Source organism: Strix aluco, chromosome 26 (assembly GCF_031877795.1).
Source record: "Strix aluco isolate bStrAlu1 chromosome 26, bStrAlu1.hap1, whole genome shotgun sequence".
Taxonomy (NCBI): domain Eukaryota; kingdom Metazoa; phylum Chordata; class Aves; order Strigiformes; family Strigidae; genus Strix; species Strix aluco.
In genome coordinates, this window is record NC_133956.1 from 4,091,755 (window position 1) to 4,109,568 (window position 17,814).

Consider the following 17,814-nt stretch of genomic DNA (forward strand, 5'->3'; position numbering starts at 1 on the left):
AGGCTGGGACCCCCATCTCTGCCCCGGGGGAGGGTGAACCCCGCAGTCCACCACCGGCTTGACACCGTGGCCCCAGCTCCCGCGCGTGGACGGGTTTGGAGCTGGGTTTGACTTAGGCCAGAGCTGTCGGGCTGTGGAAGGGCCTGTCCCTCCTGCCCCGTGCTGGGACCCCGGGGGGCGCTGGAGCCCGGGGGTGTCACTGGAGCCTGGGGGTGACATCGGAGCTTGGGGTCGCTGGAGCCCGGGGGTTTCACCGGAGCCTGGGGGTGTCACTGGAGCCCGTGGGTGTCACTGGTGGAGGTGGCCCCAGCTGTGTTTCTGTCCCCACCGGTGCCCCACTGTGACTCCATTGCTGCCCTATAACCGCCCCTTCGGGGGGGCTCCGGAGCACAGAGCAGGGGGGTGTAGAGGGGGGGCTGAAGGCAGCCGCACCCGAGGGCTGAGCCCAGCGGGACGGGCCGCCCCCCTCGGGGCTCCTCGGCACCGGCCGCCGCCGCCAGCAGGGACACGAGTGGGGACACGGACGTGACACGGCCCTCGGGGGGGGTCCCACAGCGGGCGGACGGCGCTGGGACCCTGCGGAGCCCCGGGTCCCCCCCCCGGGGCACCCCCTCCCTTCTCGCGGCGCGCGGGGATCCCCCGTCCCACGTGGGCACTCTGCGGGCGCGGCCAATGGGAAGACGCCGCGGAGGGAGGGGGGAGTGGGCGGGGCTCCGCTGGGGGGGTGCCGGCCACGCCCACGGGGGAGCGGGCGGCCAATGGGAGGCCGTGTGGGCGGGGCCAAGGGCGAATGTTGTGACGGTGGGAATAGGACGCGGTGTGACACGGGGAGGGGGGGAAGGACCACGGGGGGCGATGGGTGGCGGGGGGGGGATGGATCACGGGGACCGGCCGGGCAGCGGGGCCGGGCACTGACCGGGGGAGAGGCGGGCGGGCGAGGGGACGGGGGGACAGTCAGCCCCGGGGCGGGGGGGGAGACGGACAGACGGATAAGGGACAGGCAGCCCCGAGGGGGGGACACACACTGGGACAGACAGACGGACAGGGGACAGACAGCCCCGAGGAGGGGGGGACAGGCGGCCTGACACACAGGACAGGCAGCCACGAGGGGTGCAGGCAGCCGGGGGGGACACGGGGACAGGCAGCCCAAGGCAGGGACAGACGGACAAGGTGACAAGGGGACACACAGACACAGATACACACCCTCAGCCACCCCCCCCCTCCGCCCCCCAGCCAGGCGCCCCCCCCGGGGCAGGCGAGCGGAGGGGGAGACCCCCGGGAGCGGGGCTGCCTCCCGGCTCCTCCGTGCGGTCGCGTCCCGGGACCGCTGCGCCACGGGCGGGGAGAACCCGGGGGGGCGGCACGGTGGCCCCTCCGCCGCCGTCCCCAGCCGGGGATGCAGCCCGGAGCCGCGGGGAGCCGTGGATCGAGACTTCGGGGTACGGCGGCCCAACCCCCCCCAGGGACGGCGTGTCCTCAGAGGTAACGGGGTGGGGCGGGGGGAAACCGGGTTTGGAAGGTGGGGAAGGAGCAGGTTGGTGAGAGATGGGGGCTCTGGAGGGAGCGGGAGGTTTTATTCCCAGGAGGGGTTTGGGGAGGGGGGTCCCTCCGCGGGGACCAATTGCGGTGACACGGTTGGCAGCGGCAGGACGGCCACGGCGCGACCTCTCCCCTTCTCCAGAGATTTGACGGTGGGCCAAGTGGTGATGGAAATGTCATTGTCGCGGCACAGGGGCCCGGAGAAGTAAAGGGCTGCGCCACAGAGAAGGGAGCGGGACGCCGCTGCACCGAGCTCTGCTCCACGGCCGGAGAGGCGGCCGGCCCCGAAAAGCCAGCGCAGCCCTGCTCGGAGGGGGCAGCAAGGGGACTGTGGGGTTCACCCACGCTCCCACGGGCTACAAGGGCCACGGGACAACACCTGGGGGCCGGGAGCCATCCCACCGCCCGCTTGAGGTGCGGGACATTGGCCTTTTGACCGGACTCTGGCGCCCGCCTGAGCCCGATGAGGAGCCGGGGCTGCGCGTGAACCTATGCAGACCAGGAAGAAATACATTTTCCTGACTTTCCTCGCCTCTTGGCTCCTGCTTTTCTTCTTTGGAGGAGACCAGCTGCGCCGTTTCGCTTTCTTTTCCCGGAGGAAAGTTGAAGCCCGGAGGAACTGGCCCCACTGGACAGATCGGTCCCTCCTCAAAAGCTTTGCAGACCCCGAGGAGCTCCTGAGCGATGGGGACCCCTCGCTGCCATCGCCCCGGGAGCGGCAGGCGGCACGGCTGAGCGTCTACAAGAACAGCAGATGCCGGATGGAAACCTGCTTCGACTTTTCCAGGTGCGAAAAGCACGGCTTCAAAGTCTTCAGCTACCCCCGGGAGAGGGACCAGCCCCTCTCGGAGAGTTACAGCAAAATCCTCGCCTCCATCGAGCGCTCTCGCTACTACACCCCGAACCCTGAGGAAGCCTGTCTCTTCATCCTCAGCATCGACACGCTGGACCGTGACCATCTCTCGGGTCAATACGTCCGTAATGTCGATGAGAAAATCCGCAGCTTCCCGCTCTGGAATGGCGGCCGTAACCACCTCATCTTCAACCTCTACTCGGGCACCTGGCCCAATTACACCGAGGACCTGGGCTTCGACATCGGCCAGGCCATCCTGGCCAAAGCCAGCTTCTACACGGAGAGCTTCAGGCCCGGCTTTGACATCTCCATCCCTCTCTTCTCCAAGGACCACCCCCAGCGTGGCGGGGAGAAGGGGTGGTTGTATCAGGACTCGATCCCCCCGAAAAAGAAATATTTGTTGGTGTTCAAGGGGAAGCGGTACCTGACCGGCATCGGCTCCGGCACCAGGAACGCGCTGCACCACATCCACAACGGGAAGGACATCATCTCGCTCACCACCTGCAAGCACGGCAAGGACTGGGAGAAGCACAAGGACACGCGCTGCGACAAGGATAACGTCGACTACGAAAAGTGAGTGGGAAGATGGGGTGGGAAAGGGGGTCTGGTGGGGACACACACACCCCGCAAATGTTCCTGCCCCTCTGCGGGGTGCAGCCGTGCCCGTCTGTGGTGGCTGGACCTCCAGAGGTGGGGAGACAGGAAAGTTTTGGGCTCTCCTGAAATAGCTGAGGGTTTCATTTCCATAGAGGGGAGCGAGGCACTGATTGTTCAGGGCTTTCCTGCTCTGTATTAAAGTTCAAGTAATCTGGAGAGAGCGGCTCTTATCTGCAATCACTGCGGCTGCCTCTAATACGATTTCCCTTTTTCCTAACGCTGATGAATGATGCTTTTCTTCTCCCCCCTCCCACCCTCCCCTAACATAAACGTTTCTCTTGGAGATGAGCCCAAAACATCCCCCCCTCACTGGCTCTGCCAAAAATCCCGCAAAGCTGGCCGCTCCTTGGGCATCCCACTGTGGGCAGCCCCGAGCTCACCCAGATGTGGTGGGGTGGGGGGTCCCCCTGCATCCCCTCTCGCAAATGGGGACAGTGGCAGCAGTGTGTGATGGATTTGGTAAAAAAATTTGGGGGGGACAAAGGTCTGTGAGTTTGGGTTTTTCTCCATGGTGCGGGGATGCACGTTGGCTCCTCGCCTCCCCGTCCTGCTGCCTGGGACCCGTCACCCACCACCCAGTGCGGGGCTGGTGAGTGCAGACCCCGTCCCGCCAGCGGTGGGCAGGTCCCCGTCCCGCTGCTTGGGGACATCCCGCACCCACCTGGCTGGAGAGCAGATGGGGAGAGGCCATGTTGAGCATCATCCTCAAAGCGTCTTAGGAGGTGCCAGGAGGTAAAAGTGGAGCCGGGGTGCTGCAGGCACCGGGATTAACCGGGGCTTGGGGGTGGCTCAGGCTCTGCATGGCCCCATCCCGGTGGGTGCCACCAGCCCCGCAGGGTCAGTCCCTGCAGCGAAGCCTTTTTGGGGATGGGGCATTGCAGGATGGCGGGACAGGGCGGGACAAGGTCAGCCCCACACTGTGCCGAGGGCTGGTGGGATGAGAAATCCCCCTCCCACCCAGCCCAGGTAATCCCCTAATGCTGTTTGCAAGTACAGGGAGATTTACACCTCACCTGGGGCAGCTTTAGGCAGCAGATAGATGGAAAACACGTGGCGCAGGGCAGCCTGCTGGTGCGTGACACTGAGCCTCTGCCATCCTGCTTGTCCCCATGGGACACCCAGGCAAAAAACCATCGGCGTCTCCATCATGCTCTGCCCGACCCCACATCAGGGATTTATGGCCTCGTGCTCCGGGAGAAGATGTCCCAGAGCTGGGACAGTGACAATGGGGACAGGCCACGGTTGGCAAAGTGAGACCCCAGCTTCCCCCTTCTCCCAGTGCCAGTTTGCTCGGGGTGCTGGGTGCCGGTGCGGCGGAGAGCAGCACGGGGAGTGGAGGAAGGCCTTGCCGGGGGCTCCATCACCCTCCTCGCACCGGGGGGCTGCCTAAAACAAACCCGTTCTGTGCCCGGATAAAGGGTGGCTTGTAGCAGCGCCACTGGCCGGCCCTGCTGCGGGCTGCCCCACGTTTAAAGCAATCCAGGTGGGTTGGGAAAGGCTCTCTGGAGCCGACGGGTCCCCCGACAGCACCGGGCCTGGCCGGAGCCACGGAGGGGCCGGGTGGAGGGAGTCCGGCAGGCGCCCGTCCCGGTTCCTAACAAAACAAGGAAGCCCTGACGGCGTGATTACCCGGAAACCGCAGCGCGTCAGGAGCGAAGTATTTCCATCGGGAGGTTTTGGCCCCACAGCCCGGCCGGCGCCAGCCTCCCCACGACGACCGCTGCGAGGGGAGGCTGCCCGCAGCCGCTCTGCCCCCCCTGGGACGCATCCTGCTGCCCGCCCGGCTCCGGCAGTGGGGACGGCCCTTCGGAGGTGCTGGGGGTCACGGACGGGTTTGGGGTCCCCAAGGAGCGGGTGGCAGCAGGGCTGCCCCGAGGGTGAGCGCTGGCAGCGTCCAGCTCCAGGGATGTGGCCGTCGCTGCTGTAGTTTTACGGGGGGGTCTGGAGGCTGTTTGAGCCCCTCCGGCAGGTCGCTCGGCCGGGAGCTGGGGTGTTAACGAGACAGGGTGCACTAATGGGGATTTCAGCATCTGTTGGAGACGTTGGGGTGGTTCATCCGGAGGCAGGTTTTGATCGTAAAACTTCGTGCCTTGGCATTGGAGCCGATTTCTCACATCTCAGGGTGCCGGGATGCTCCCGGGTGCTCCAGCACCCATGGAGGGGACACGTCCTCAACCCCCAGGTTGGGGCCAGCCCCACATCCCCACCACGGGGAGACCCTTCCCCCCTGGGGACCAGCACATTTCAAGCAGCCCTTTGGCCTTGTGCCCCCCCACCCCCACCCCGCTGGACCACGCGCATCCCCCCGGGCCCATCCAGGACCTGGCTGCCCCGTCCCTCCCTTCCCGCGGGCAGGAACAGACGGGGTCTGTCCCGACCTAAAGTCAATATTGGATTTTCCGGCGCGGTCGCAGGGACTCGGCAGTGGACGCGCCTCTCCCCACCAGCCTCACAGAAGGGGCTTTCATAGCCCCACGGTGCAAGCCCAGCCCGGGGGGGGGGGCACTGCCTGCACCCCTGCAGGCAGCCGGCCCTCTGCCCCTGCCGAAACGCTGCCAGGGCAGGCAGGGCTGGTCCTGCCCGGCAAGCCTGGGCACGGCAGAGGAGTCGCTGCAGTTTCGGGCTTGGGGGTTTGGGCGCTGGCTTTGCGCAGGGTTTAATTACAGGCAGGTGGAGGGAGCTGGGTCACGCCTTCAAAGGGCACCGGGGTCCTATCCTGACCCCCCCCTCTTTAAGCGATGCCCACGCACATCCCTCCATCACCCAGGACATCTCTGCTCCGCTGGCCTCGCGGACCTGGGGCTGTTCGGAGCCAAAATCAGCCTGGATCAATCCTAACGCTGCCGTGGCCTGGCTCCGTGCGCCCCAGGGGGGATGTTCAGCCTTTCTGGGTGCCAGTGAGCCCCCCCAGGATGCTCACGGGTGGGTGGGGGCAGTGCCTGACCCCCACCCTATCTCCCACCCCAGGTTCGACTACCAGGAGCTGCTGCACAACTCCACCTTCTGCATCGTGCCCCGGGGCAGGCGCTTGGGCTCCTTCCGCTTCCTGGAGGCACTGCAGGTACAGGGTGGGTTGGGGGGGTCGGGGGATCCCCCTCCCCCGGATCTGGGGGGGGCTCTGTCCCAGCCTGTGTGGGGTCCCGCTGTAGGCCGCCTGCATCCCCGTGCTGCTGAGCGACGGCTGGGAGCTGCCCTTCGCCGAAGCCATCGACTGGGGCAAAGCTGCCGTCGTGGGCAACGAGCGGCTGCTGCTGCAGGTACCGCGGCCGGGTCCTGCCCCACGCCAGGCACGAGGGACCCCCCCATGTTGATGCCAGTGGTGGTGGAGCCCCCAGTCAAGTTTGGGGGTGAAACGTCCGCAGCCGAGCCCAGCAGCCCTCCTGTGGGTGGATGCAGGGGGGTCCCATCCAGCCCACAGTGGGGGTCCCATCCCAGCCGCAGCCCTGGGGTGGTGCTGAGCATCTCCCCAGACCCAAAGCTCTTGGGACACCTGGGCCAGATCCTGCTCCAGGGAGAGAAGGTGGCAGAGCCACAGCGGGGTGGTGGCACAGCATCCTTGACCACGGGGTGTCCCTGGCAATGGTGTGGAGGTGATGGAGGAGAGACAACCCTGCCGGGGGGCTGGGGGGTGCTGAGGTGAGGAACCAGCTCCCTGGTTCCTCCCACAGATCCCCTCTGCCGTCCGCTGCATCCACCCGGAGCGCGTGCTGGCTTTCCAGCAGCAGACCCAGTTCCTGTGGGACGCCTATTTCTCCTCCGTCGACAAGATCGTGCACACCACGCTGGAGGTGAGCCCCCCCCGAACACCGCACCCCCTCCTCCCAAGCCCCCGGGGTCACAACCGGGGTGCTGAGAGCATCTCTCCGACCTCTGGCAGATCATCAAGGACCGGCTGCTCCCGCACCGCTCCCGCTCCCGCTTCCTCTGGAACACGCTGCCGGGGGGGCTCCTGGCTCTGCCCGACTTCTCCACCCACCCCGGGGACTTTCCCTTCTACTACCTGCAGCACGGTAGGACCCTGCCTGCCCAGCTGAGCACGGCAAACTCAGTGCATGCCACAACACCTATCCTCTCCCCGGCCTTTTTCAGGCTCCAGCCCCTCCGAGAAGTTCACGGCTTTCATCCGGGCCGTCTCGCCGGGGGCGTCCCCCTCCCAGCCCCTCCTCAGGCTCATCCAGGCCGTCTCCAGATCCCAGTACTGCGCTCAGGTGGGGGGAGCTGAGCCCTGTGCCTCTCGGTGCAGCTCCCAGGGATGCAGCAGGAGGGATGGGGCAGGGTCCTGTGGGCAGGGAAGGGCCAGGGTGGGGGTGGGGGTGGGGAGCGGGTGGCTGATGGTGTCACCTTTGGGTAGGTAGAGCTGTCCCCCCAGCCGACCGGGGTGGAGGTGGGACCACCTGAGGGTTTATTCTGGTCCAAACCACCATGAGATGGTTTTGGGGTGAGCTGGGCTGGAGCAGGTCCTGCTGCAGTGCTGGGAGGGGAGGGGGGGGCTCAGCCCTGGCTGCCCCACAAACACCGATACATCAACACACCCCGACGGGCCACCCTGGCCAAACTCCTCAGACACTGGTCCTCTCCCCTGCAGATCGTGGTGCTGTGGAGCTGCGAGAAACCGCCACCACCGAGTGGGAAATGGCCCCAGAGCACCGTGCCTGTGACCATCATCCAGGGCAGGGAGAAGGTGAGAGGAGCCGGGACATGGGCAGGGAGCTGGGACACCCACCCCATGGCCCATCCTAACCTGATTATTCCCCTCCGTAGCTCAGCGACCGCTTCTTCCCCTACGCGGCCATCCAGACAGACGCCGTGCTGAGCCTGGACGAACACACCAGCCTCTCGACCAGCGAGGTGAGGCCGTGGGCACCGCGGTCCCCAGCCCCGTGGAGCTGGGGCAAGCCCCATGCCGAGCCAGGGAGGATGCTCAGTGGGCACCGCGGGGCTGGCAGGGAGCGGTGCCCGCTGTCCCCATGTCCCCACGCCCAGGGCACGCTGCCAGGGGAAGGCAGGGGGGCGGTGAACCCCCTCCCGCGACACTGTCCCCCACTCCGTGCCAGGTGGACTTTGCCTTCGTGGTGTGGCGCAGCTTCCCCGAGCGCATCGTGGGCTTCCCCACGCGGAGCCACTTCTGGGACCCCGAGCAGAGGCGCTGGGGCTACACGTCCAAGTGGACCAACGAGCTCTCCATCGTCCTCACTGCCGCCGCCTTCTACCACAGGTACCCGGCCGGGGAGGGGGCCGGTGGGGTGGGGGGCTCGGCCACATCCTGCCCCCCCCCCCTCGCTCCGTCCCCCAGGTATTATCACAACCTTTTCACGGAATACCTGCCGGCGGGGCTGCGGGAGCTGGTGGACGGCCTGGCCGCCTGCGAGGACATCCTGATGAACGTCCTCGTGGCCGCCGTCACCAAGATGCCGCCCATCAAGGTCACCCAGCGGAAGCAGCACAAGGAGATGGTGTCCCAGCAGGTAGGGTGCAAGGATGGGGATGTGGGGACCCCCCCCCGGCTGGGGAGCGGAGCCCCTCACCCCCATGCTCCCCTCCTGCCAAGGTGAAGGGCATGGCGGGGGCGGCCGGCGGCCGGCGTTTCTCCCAGCGGCAGGATTGCCTCAACCAGTTGGCAGACTGGTTCGGCTACATGCCCCTCGTGTCCTCCCAGCTGCGCCTCGACCCCGTCCTCTTCAAGGACCAGGTCTCCGTCCTGCGCAAGAAATACCCACGTTTGGAGAAACCCTGAGGGCTGCTGGGGATCGGGGTCAGGGCCGGCCCCAAGTGCCCCGTTCGTGGTGCACGGAGCCCTCCCGGAGCAGGCGGTCGCTGCTGACCGGGTTTTACTCGTTATTGGGTTTTACCAGTACAATAAAGTGGGTGGAGAGGCAGAGTCTGGCTGGTGGCTGTAGGATGTGGGGGAGTGGGCTGTGCCCGGCGGGGAGCACTGGGAGCACCGGTGGTTTGGTGCACCATCAGCACCCGGGCACCCTGGAAATAACCTGTGTGGCACCCGGCTGCATACGCAGCCCCCCCCAGCCCCCAGCCCCGCGGGGAGGGCGAGTCCTTTGGCTTCCCAAGGGCAAACAGAGGAGCGATAAGAGGCGAGAGCGAGGCGTGTCCTCCCTCCCCCCGGCTGCGATGGGTCCCCCCACAGCCCCAGGCCAGCCCAGCACCCCATTGCCTCCCAGCGCTCCCTGAAGAAGGAAAATGAGTCGTTTCAGCTTCATTTTCCCACCAGCTGACTAGAAATAGGGAAAATTAAGGCTGCTGGCCTCCAACAGCTGCTCTCCTCCGGCCGCCGCAGCCGTGGGTCCGTCCTTGATGGCTTCGCTCCTAGCAGACACCTGAGATAACGCCCGGCGCCGCCAGACCTGACATCCCCCACTGCGCACACCCAGCCCTTTGTTCCACTTTATTTTCCACGGATGAAAAGTCCCTCTCAGAACACGAAGGGGCTGCCGGGGTGGTGGGGGGGGCTCAGTCGCGGGGGGGCTGGCACTCCCGGCAGTCCCGCATCTCCTCGGAGTAGCTCTCCACCTGGATGGTGGTGGTGTGGAAGCGGAAGGCGCCCTGCAGCCGGGAGCTGGCCTCCTCCAGCACCTCCTGCGCGCTGGCGCCTGCATCTGCAAGGAGCAAGGGAGGGGATGTTGGGGTGTCGGTGAACCCCGAATCCCTCCCCGTCACCCCCTCCGTCGCTTCGCCGGGGAGCGGTGACTCACTGATGGCGATGTGCACCGAGAGCAGCGGCTGCGCGGCCGTCAGTGCCCAGATGTGGAGGCTGTGCACGGCCTCCACCCCCGCCACCGCCAGCAGCGTCTCCCGCACGGCGTTGAAGTCCATCCCTTTGGGGGTACCTGGGGAGGGAGAGCCACGGGTGCTGGGGGGAGACGGGGGATGCGACACCCATGGGTGGCCCCCGCAACCCAGATCGCCCCCCTGCAGTGAGTCCCTACCCTCCATGAGGACGAGGAGGACATCGCGGAGGATGGTCAGCGTCGTCCCCAGAACCAGTGCGGAGAAGAGGAAGGTGCAGATGGGATCCACGTACTTGTACTCGGGCTGGAGGGGGGTGGGAGAGGGTGAGGCCCCTCCAGTGCTGTCACCCCACCCCAAATCCCCATCGGCACCAGCGGGAAGGGGACACGGTCCCCTCTGTCTTGCCCCTGTGCCTGGCCAGGGCTGGCAGAAGCCGCTGTCCCCATGTCCCCAACATCCCCTTTGCCCCCGTGACCACCCAGACCTTAAAAAAGATGATGTAGGACGCGATGAGGACGCCGACGCTCTGCAGCAGGTCCCCCACGACGTGGACGAAGGCAGCGCGGACGCTGGCGTTGGGCTGCTCGCTGGCTGCCCCATGGCTGTGCCCGTGGCCCGTCTGGTGCAGAGCCACCCCCATCCTGCGGGCAGGGCAGCAGTGACATCCCTGGGGCCACTGGGCACGGGATGGGGTGGGGGACACACACTCGGGGAGGGTGAGACCCGGCCGTACGTACACGATGTTGACGGCCACGGCGCAGGCAGAGGTGATGAGCATGACGTCGCCTTCGATGTCGTAGTTGTCCGAGAGCAAACGCTGGGCCGCCAGATAGACCAGGACACCCGTCACCACCCAGATGGAGAGCACGGAGAGCAGGGCCCCCAGGATCTCTGCGGAGACACCCCCCCACACACCCCACATTGCTGCTTCGCCATCACACCAACCCTGAGCCCCCCCCCTGCTCCCCCCCCCCAGTAGCACCGGGGTTCGGGGTGGGCACCCAGCACCCCACCTCAGGGTTCCTCCCTGCATGGGGATGTTGGTGCCTCTCCCCTGGCTCCCCACAACCCCCCAGGGCTCCCCGAGGCACCCTGAGATGCTCCAAGTGCTCCCTGGGGCCCCCAGAAGCCAGGTGACAGCCCCCAGGGTTGGTGTCACCCCATTACCTGCCCGGTGCCAGCCAAAGTTCATGGTTTTGGTGGGGGGGCGTGAGGACACCCAGAGAGCAAAGAGGCTGATCATGATGCTGGCGAAGTCTGTCAGGAGGTGGGCTGCGTCTGTCAGGATGGCCAGGCTGTGGGCCAGGTACCCCCCTGCGGAGAGGGGACATCGGGGGTTGCATTGGAGGGGGAGGTCCCACCAGAGTGGGGGTCCCACCCAGACCAGGTCACCCCGAACCACAGTGGGGACCCCACTGGGCGCTTCAACCCACTGAAAAGCCACAGGGAGCCCTGCCTGCACCCTGCCTGCACCCACAACGGGGAGTCAGGGTACGAGGGGCTGTGGGGACCGTGGGGTCCACCCCATGCGGAACCTGCCCCCACCACTCACCCACGGCTTCCCCCACCATGAAGACAAGGCAGATGCCAGCAGCCAGGTAGAGCTTCCTGCGTGCCCGCTGCTGCTGGCCGGGGTGGCCAGTGGCCCCCCGTGCGTGGCAGTGCTGGCCGCGCCGTGCCCCCAGCTCCAGAGCGGGCGCCTGTCCCTGCACCGAGTTGTGCCCGTTCTTTTGCGCCGCTCCCAGGTAGGACCTGCTGGGGAAAGGGGTGGTCGGGGGCTGAAGTGGGGAGCCTGGAGGAATTCTGCCCCTGAACGCCCCCCCCCCCAGCCCCTTCTCCAGCCAGATGCCTCCAGGGGACCCCACCTGGGAGCCCCACGGGGAAGAGGGGACACCACATCTCCAGCTCCCCCCGGGAACCCCTACCCGCCTGCGCCCTCGCTCAGCAGGTGCCGTTTCTCCTCGCCGGCTGCCATCCTCCTCCGAGGCGGGGGGCCGGAGCGGGTGACCCCGGCGTGTGGCCGGCGCTGGTGGCAGCTGGTGGCCTCGGCCCGTGCGAAGTGACGGGACTCGTGTGCAAAGGCCGGCGGGGGGAGGAGGGGGCCAGGCCGGCTGCAAAGCGCCCGCGGCCGCCTGCCCTGGGGCCCACTCACCCGGCACCCAGGGGGGGCTGCTGAGGGAGGGGGGGAGGGGGGGATTACTCTGGGACCCCACCATGGGTACCCCCCAGGAACCGCACACCAGGGCATGGGTGCAGCCCCCAAAGTGGGGGGAGGATGGAGCATCCCCCTGTCCCCCCTAAAGGCACCCAGTGACTCCCCCCACCCCACCCCAGGAGCCCTCGGGTCCCCCCAGTTTAGATCCAGCCACGGGTAAGCCTGGGGCTGCACGGCCCCCCCCCCCCCCCCCCAATCCATGACTCCTGCCCACCACCCCGGGGAGCAAGCGCTAATTGCCCTGGGGTTAATTACAACTGTGGCACAGCCCAGAGCACTGCTGCAGGCGCTGCCTCAGTTTCCCCTTGGCCAGGCTTTCACATTTGTGGTGTAGTTTTGCATTTGTGGTATTTTTCTGCAGTCGTGTGAGCTCAGCCGGCAGCAAACCTACAGCTCGATGCCAAGTCTGTCCCCATTTTGGGGACTGGCAGAGGCCCCGAGCATCCTCACCCCCCACACTGCATCCCCAAGCCCGGGCGAGCACTGGCCCTGGGCACCCCAGGAGATAAATCCTGCCGGGTGCCTGTTACATCCCCAGGCAGGTGGCCAGGCGCAGGGTGCCAGCGCTACCGAAGGTGCTAATGAGGTCAAAAATTAATTGTTGGACCGGGAGGTGTCCCTCTGCCATGCCAGGTGCTGGCGGGGACACCGGTGATGGCACCAGCCTGGAAAAACCCACCTGCATCCCCAGTGCCCATCGCGGGGCTGGCGAGGTGAGAATGAGAGGCGAGGTGAAAAAACCATCCAAACCACAGTTTTCTTTACAAAATACACAAAATTCAAATCCATGACAATTATATACAAAACAAGGAAGATATAAAACGTGCGGAATTGTCTGTTTGCACCCGTATAGAAAAGTGTCCCGTGCTGGAGCAGGCGCCAGCTTGTGAGGCTGTCGGCCCCCGCATGTGTCCCCCCCCCCCCCCTGAGTCCCATCGCCGGACATCCTGTGCCCGTGGCGCTTCTCCTGCGCTGGCAACGTCACTGCGGCTACTGGGGAGTTGCTGGGGGGAAGAATGGGGGGGTCAAGGGGGGTCCAAACCCCCAAAGCTCCCCCGTGGGTGCTTGAGGGTCCCGGGGAGGTGGGCTCGGCTGTGCCACCCCTTACCTATCACCGTCCTCTCAGGCACCACATCCTCCTCCACTTCTTCTTCCTCCCCATCAAAATACTCCTCGTCTTCCTCAGCTGCAAACAGGCGGGCAAACGTCACCACCGGGAAAGGTGATGGGTGCCACCGGGTCGGTGGGAGTTGGTAAAGGGACATTGGGGGGGGGGGGGGGGTTGGGGGTTAAATTACCGGGGTCGAAGTCCAAGGCGCGGACCGCCTCGGCGAGATGGTCCAGGCTCACCGAGAAGGCGTCCATGCTCTCGTAGCCATGCTCGATCTTCTCCAGCCTGCCGCCCTTGGAGGCCTCCACGATCCTGAGCGGGGAGAGCACAGCCATGTCCCCCCGCCGTCCCCTCACCATGCTGGGGTGCTGGGGTGGGGGGTCGGGGCATCCCCGCACTCGCTGCCTGGGTGCCACCGATAAAGACCCGCAGCCAAATCCTGTCCGGCTGCAGGACTGAGGATCACCAAATTTTCCCCATTTTGGGCACTTACGTTTTAATGAGCTGCTTGGCGTTCTGTGGGGAGAGAGAGGAGAGGTGAGTGAAGCCACGCAGCAGCCGCCGGGGTGTCCCCAAGCCGGTGGGACCCCGTGCCAGCACCAGAGGGGACGGGGGGGAGGTTTGGGGTCTCACCATGAGGAAGGCAGCCCCCCCAGTCTCCTCCATGGCCTGGATCGCCGTCTCCACCAGCCGGCTTGACTTCTCCAGCTGCTCCTTGTACTGGCAGATGAGGCCCTGGACGAAGCCCGTCTTGTCGCCCTGCTCACGGGTGATGCGCTGCAGCAGCTCCGACTTCTTCTCCTCCAGCAGCGCTGCCAAGGCGTCGAAGCGAGCGCACAGCTCCCGCCTGGCCGCCTCGCTGTTCTCCTGCGGGGACGAGGGGCAAGGGATGCCACATGTGTGTCCCTCAGCACCGGCAGCATCCCGGGGGTCTCCCTGCTCCGGGGGTTCCAGCTCCCTTTTGGCCATCCCGAACAGCCCCTGGCTGAGGTTTCACCCCCGCGTTTCGGAGGGCTCATTTTCTCTCTTTCCTCACCTCAGTGCTCCGGCACGAGTCCTCCAGCTGGGAGATGATGGTCTGGATCCGGTCGTTCCCCGCCACCAACATGGAGATGCAGTTGTTCAGCTCGGTCTGGGCAGGGATAGACAGAAACAGCTTGAACTCCAGTGGGGACAGGGACAGGGACAGCTCCCATCCCGACATGGGGACGGGCTGGGCATTGCCTGGCCCCAGCTCTGCTCCCCCCACAAGCTGTGACTGCTCTAAATATAGGCTGTCTCCTGGGCGAAGTCACCCGGGGACTATTAATACCCCATGAGCGGGTCCCAATGCTATTTGTGGCCGCCCCAACTCAGCACATCGCCCCGGGACCAGCCATGTCCCCCGCAGCCCCCCCCCGTGCCCCCCCCCCCGCCAAGGCACCTTCTGTCCCTGGAAGATGGTTTGCAGGGGGGCGACCTCGCAGTCCTTGTGGGCACCGAAGACTTTGCACATGGAGCAGGTGGGGACCTCACAGGTGACACAGTAGATGTTGATCCGCTCGTCCTCATGCTCCTTGCACATGGGGTGCTCCCCCTTCTTCAGTGGCCTGCTGGAGAGAGCGGCACGGCCGCGGTGACGTCGCCGTCAGGGTGACATCCCCATCGGGGTGATGTCCCCACTGCTGTGACATCCCTGCCGTGATGGTGTCCCCATTGCAGCATCATCCCCACCACGATGACATCCTCCTCGGAGCATCATCCCCACTGCAGTGACGCCCCCACTGATGCTGCACAGCCACCCCAAAATTAGGTCCCCAGGAAAGAGGCCAGATCCTGGCATAACCCCACACTTGCTCCTTCGGGAGCCACTGACCGCTGTGCCCCAAGCCCAGTAAACCCCAGCTTAAACCAGTGTGACACTGGGCACAGCAGCAGTCAGCACCAGTGGGCGGAGGGCTCTGGGGAGGCTGCACAAGTGCCTAATTTTAGCCTTGATCGGCCAGGATTTATTGTTGTCACCCAACGCGTGACCAGGGTGGGAGCGCCCAGAAACCCCCGGGGGTCCCAGCCAAGGGGCCGCAGCCAAATCATCCCCTCTAGAGCCAGATCATCCCCTCTACAGCCAAATCATCCCCTCTACAGCAAGGGGGGACGTGGGGACAAGCCAACCCACTGAAGCAAAGGCAGGGCTGGCCCCCCAAGCCCCCCCCGGCAGCTGCAGACACCTGCCATGTGCCATCGTCCCTGTCCCCATGGCTCTCAAACAATATTTACAGCAGTTCAGGGAATTTGGCCGGGGCCACTGCTCTGCTTCAAGAGCCTGTGACCCCTCTGTCCCCCCCTGCCACAGCTGCACACTTTTACTGAGTGGGCCCCCCCAAAACTGTCCCTCTGCCCCTTATCAGCCAGCAGTGCCTGTTGTCATGAGCAGAGCCTGGATTTGTCCCCCACACCCCTTATCTCCCACCGAATGCTCTGGCTGGAGAGCACAGGGGGGTCAGGACCTGCCCTGCTGCCACCACCCCCCCAGGGACCCACCATCCCCCTGAGCCACCCAGAGACCCAAATTGCTCTGGACAGGGTGGGGGATTTGGGTCAGGAGAGGAAGATTTGGATCAGGGATGAAGTTTTGGGTCAGGGGAGGAAGATTTGGATCGGGGACCATTGAGACAGCAGAAAACCCCCCAGTTTCTCCCCCAGGTGCAATCTCCTGTGGTCTCAATGATGGTGCTGGGGCTCGGCAGGTGGGCATCCCCATCTCCCTGCGTCCCCATGTCCCCATGTCCCCATGTCCCCTCTGGAGTAAGGCACAAGCCATGACCCGCAGCTGCCTGTGCTCACCTGGAGAACTCCTGCTTGTAGATGTCAATGATGTTCTCCACCAGCAGGTTCCTCTGCAGCCCGTAGACACCGTGACGGTCCAGCAGCACCTCATGGCGACACGACGGGCACCGGAACCGGCCCCCCGAAATCACACTGCCCCGGCTCTGCCAGTACGGGTTGGCAGCCTGGGAGGGAGAGATGCACATTGGAGAGGTCCATGAGCATCCCCACAGCACCACGAGCATCCCAGTGACCTCCAACCCTGGGTGGGGGGGTGGGAAATGGGCACAGGGACCCCCTCTCACCTGGAAGACGTCGTTGGCACACTTGCGGCAGAGGTTGTGCTGGCAGGGCAGGATCACCACCGGCTTGCTGAACATCTCCAGGCAGATGGGGCAGATGAGCTGCTTCTCCAGGCTGTCCATGGGGCTGCCATCCCGCAGGATACCGGCTTGGAAATCCATCGGCACAACAGTCACTCCTCTCACCCGCTCTCAGCTGCCACCAGCACCCCTCATCCCCCTATTTATAAGTCGCTTCCCAGTCACGTGGAGCCAAATCCCGATGCGGGGTCTGGTGTCCGATGTGGATACAGCACATGTCACATGGGACTGAGCCATCAGGATGCCACCGATGGCAGTAAACAACAAGCTGAGGACAGGCTGTCCGGGAGGCCCTGCCCGTCCATGTGCGGCTGCTGGCACGCTGAAACCAGAGCTGGAGGGTAAACAGGGCAACACTTCGCCCCGGGGCCAAACAGCCGCACACCCCAGGGGACAGCGTGGCCGGATTCTGGGGCTGGGCCCCCCAACGGCATCAGGGTGGGGGTGCGGAGGGGCAAAAAACCAGCCCTGTGGACATTCAGACATTGCGATGGTGCCAGGAATGGGGCAGAGTCGAGGCCGGCAGCAGCGTGGGTGGTTTGTGTGGAGCATTTCTCTTTGCACCCCCAAAATGTGGCCACTGCTGGGGTGCAAACATGTTTCACCAGTGGCTCCCCAGGTTGTGCTGGGAGGAGAGAGGCAGCACCAGGGAGACACAGCCCCCATGCCTGGCACATGCACCAGGGTCTCCCCCTCCCTCCCTGGGCAGGGGCTGGGGGGCTCTTTTGCACCCCCAGATATAGGGCGAGCCGCAGGAAGGGCTGCAAGGGCTGCTCCCCGTGCTGGCGTGCCCAGCCATGACCCAACCAGCCCCTCCGCTCGGTTGCAAAACCTGACCCAGAAACGGCTGAGGGTGGGGGGGGGGAAACGACCTAACACAGCCCCTCAGAACATGCACCCGCCGGGGAAAACAGCCCCAGAGCAGGATGCCCGGCTGGGGCAGCGATAAACAGGGTGTCGTGCCAACTGCCAGCGCCCGTCCACAGGGAGACCTGTAAATATTGGCAGCTGCAGGAGGAGAAAGGGGTAATTATAGCACCTGTGGGCCACGCTGGGGGGGACAGGGTGGGGCGGGGTGGTGGCTGCTGCTGCACCCACAGCAACTGCGGGCAGGAGGGGATGGGTGCTGGGGGGCATGAGTATGTGGGTGCACAAGTACAGGGGTGCATGGGTGCACAAGTGGAGGGGTGAGTGGGTAAATGGGTGCACAAGTGCATGGGTGCATGGGGTGCAGGGGTACATGGGTGCGCAAGTACAGGGGTATGTGGGTGCAGGGGTGCATGGGTGCAGAAGTGCAGGGGTGTGGGGGTAGATGGGTGCACAAGTGCAGGGGTGCATGGGGTGTGCGGGTGCATAGGTACAGGGGTGCAGGGGTGCAGAAGTGCAGGGGTATGGGGGTAGATGGGTGCACAAGTGCCTGGGTGCGCGGGTAAACGGGTGCGTGGGTAAATGGGTGCACAAGTGCATGGGTGCATGGGGTGCAGGGGTACACGGGTGTACAAGTACA

General features: G+C 65.4%; 3 protein-coding genes across 5 annotated transcripts; 1 reads left to right on the forward strand and 2 right to left on the reverse strand.

Moving 5' to 3' along the window:
• Window positions 1-965: 965 nt before the first annotated feature.
• Window positions 966-8,918, forward strand: EXTL1 (exostosin like glycosyltransferase 1). 2 transcript variants are annotated; one of them, XM_074850872.1, is made up of 12 exons: window positions 966-1,482; window positions 1,682-2,965; window positions 6,017-6,110; window positions 6,199-6,306; window positions 6,718-6,837; window positions 6,927-7,059; window positions 7,139-7,257; window positions 7,635-7,730; window positions 7,811-7,897; window positions 8,104-8,264; window positions 8,343-8,514; window positions 8,706-8,918. In XM_074850872.1, the coding sequence occupies exons 2-12, from the start codon at window positions 2,031-2,033 to the stop codon at window positions 8,781-8,783; spliced, it is 2,103 nt and encodes a 700-aa protein (XP_074706973.1). In that variant the 5' UTR covers window positions 966-1,482; window positions 1,682-2,030; the 3' UTR covers window positions 8,784-8,918. The 2 variants fall into 2 exon arrangements, with proteins under 2 accessions (XP_074706973.1, XP_074706972.1); XM_074850871.1 differs by having other exon boundaries at window positions 969-1,482; window positions 8,598-8,918.
• A 516-nt stretch (window positions 8,919-9,434) lies between these two features.
• SLC30A2 (solute carrier family 30 member 2) lies at window positions 9,435-11,801 on the reverse strand. Its single transcript, XM_074850873.1, has 8 exons — window positions 11,719-11,801; window positions 11,346-11,545; window positions 10,961-11,107; window positions 10,531-10,684; window positions 10,278-10,434; window positions 9,991-10,096; window positions 9,757-9,891; window positions 9,435-9,660 (listed from the first exon to the last, which is right to left on the reverse strand). Exons 1-8 carry the CDS (start codon window positions 11,766-11,768, stop codon window positions 9,515-9,517), a joined length of 1,095 nt encoding a protein of 364 aa, XP_074706974.1. The 5' UTR covers window positions 11,769-11,801; the 3' UTR covers window positions 9,435-9,514.
• Window positions 11,802-12,751: 950 nt separating this feature from the next.
• On the reverse strand, window positions 12,752-16,423 carry TRIM63 (tripartite motif containing 63). Of its 2 annotated transcripts, none has more exons than XM_074807157.1 (9): window positions 16,230-16,423; window positions 15,943-16,109; window positions 14,543-14,708; window positions 14,156-14,251; window positions 13,753-13,986; window positions 13,613-13,635; window positions 13,307-13,431; window positions 13,117-13,194; window positions 12,752-13,012 (listed from the first exon to the last, which is right to left on the reverse strand). In XM_074807157.1, the coding sequence occupies exons 1-9, from the start codon at window positions 16,386-16,388 to the stop codon at window positions 12,999-13,001; spliced, it is 1,062 nt and encodes a 353-aa protein (XP_074663258.1). In that variant the 5' UTR covers window positions 16,389-16,423; the 3' UTR covers window positions 12,752-12,998. The 2 variants fall into 2 exon arrangements, with proteins under 2 accessions (XP_074663258.1, XP_074663257.1); XM_074807156.1 differs by having other exon boundaries at window positions 14,543-14,711.
• Window positions 16,424-17,814: the final 1,391 nt, after the last annotated feature.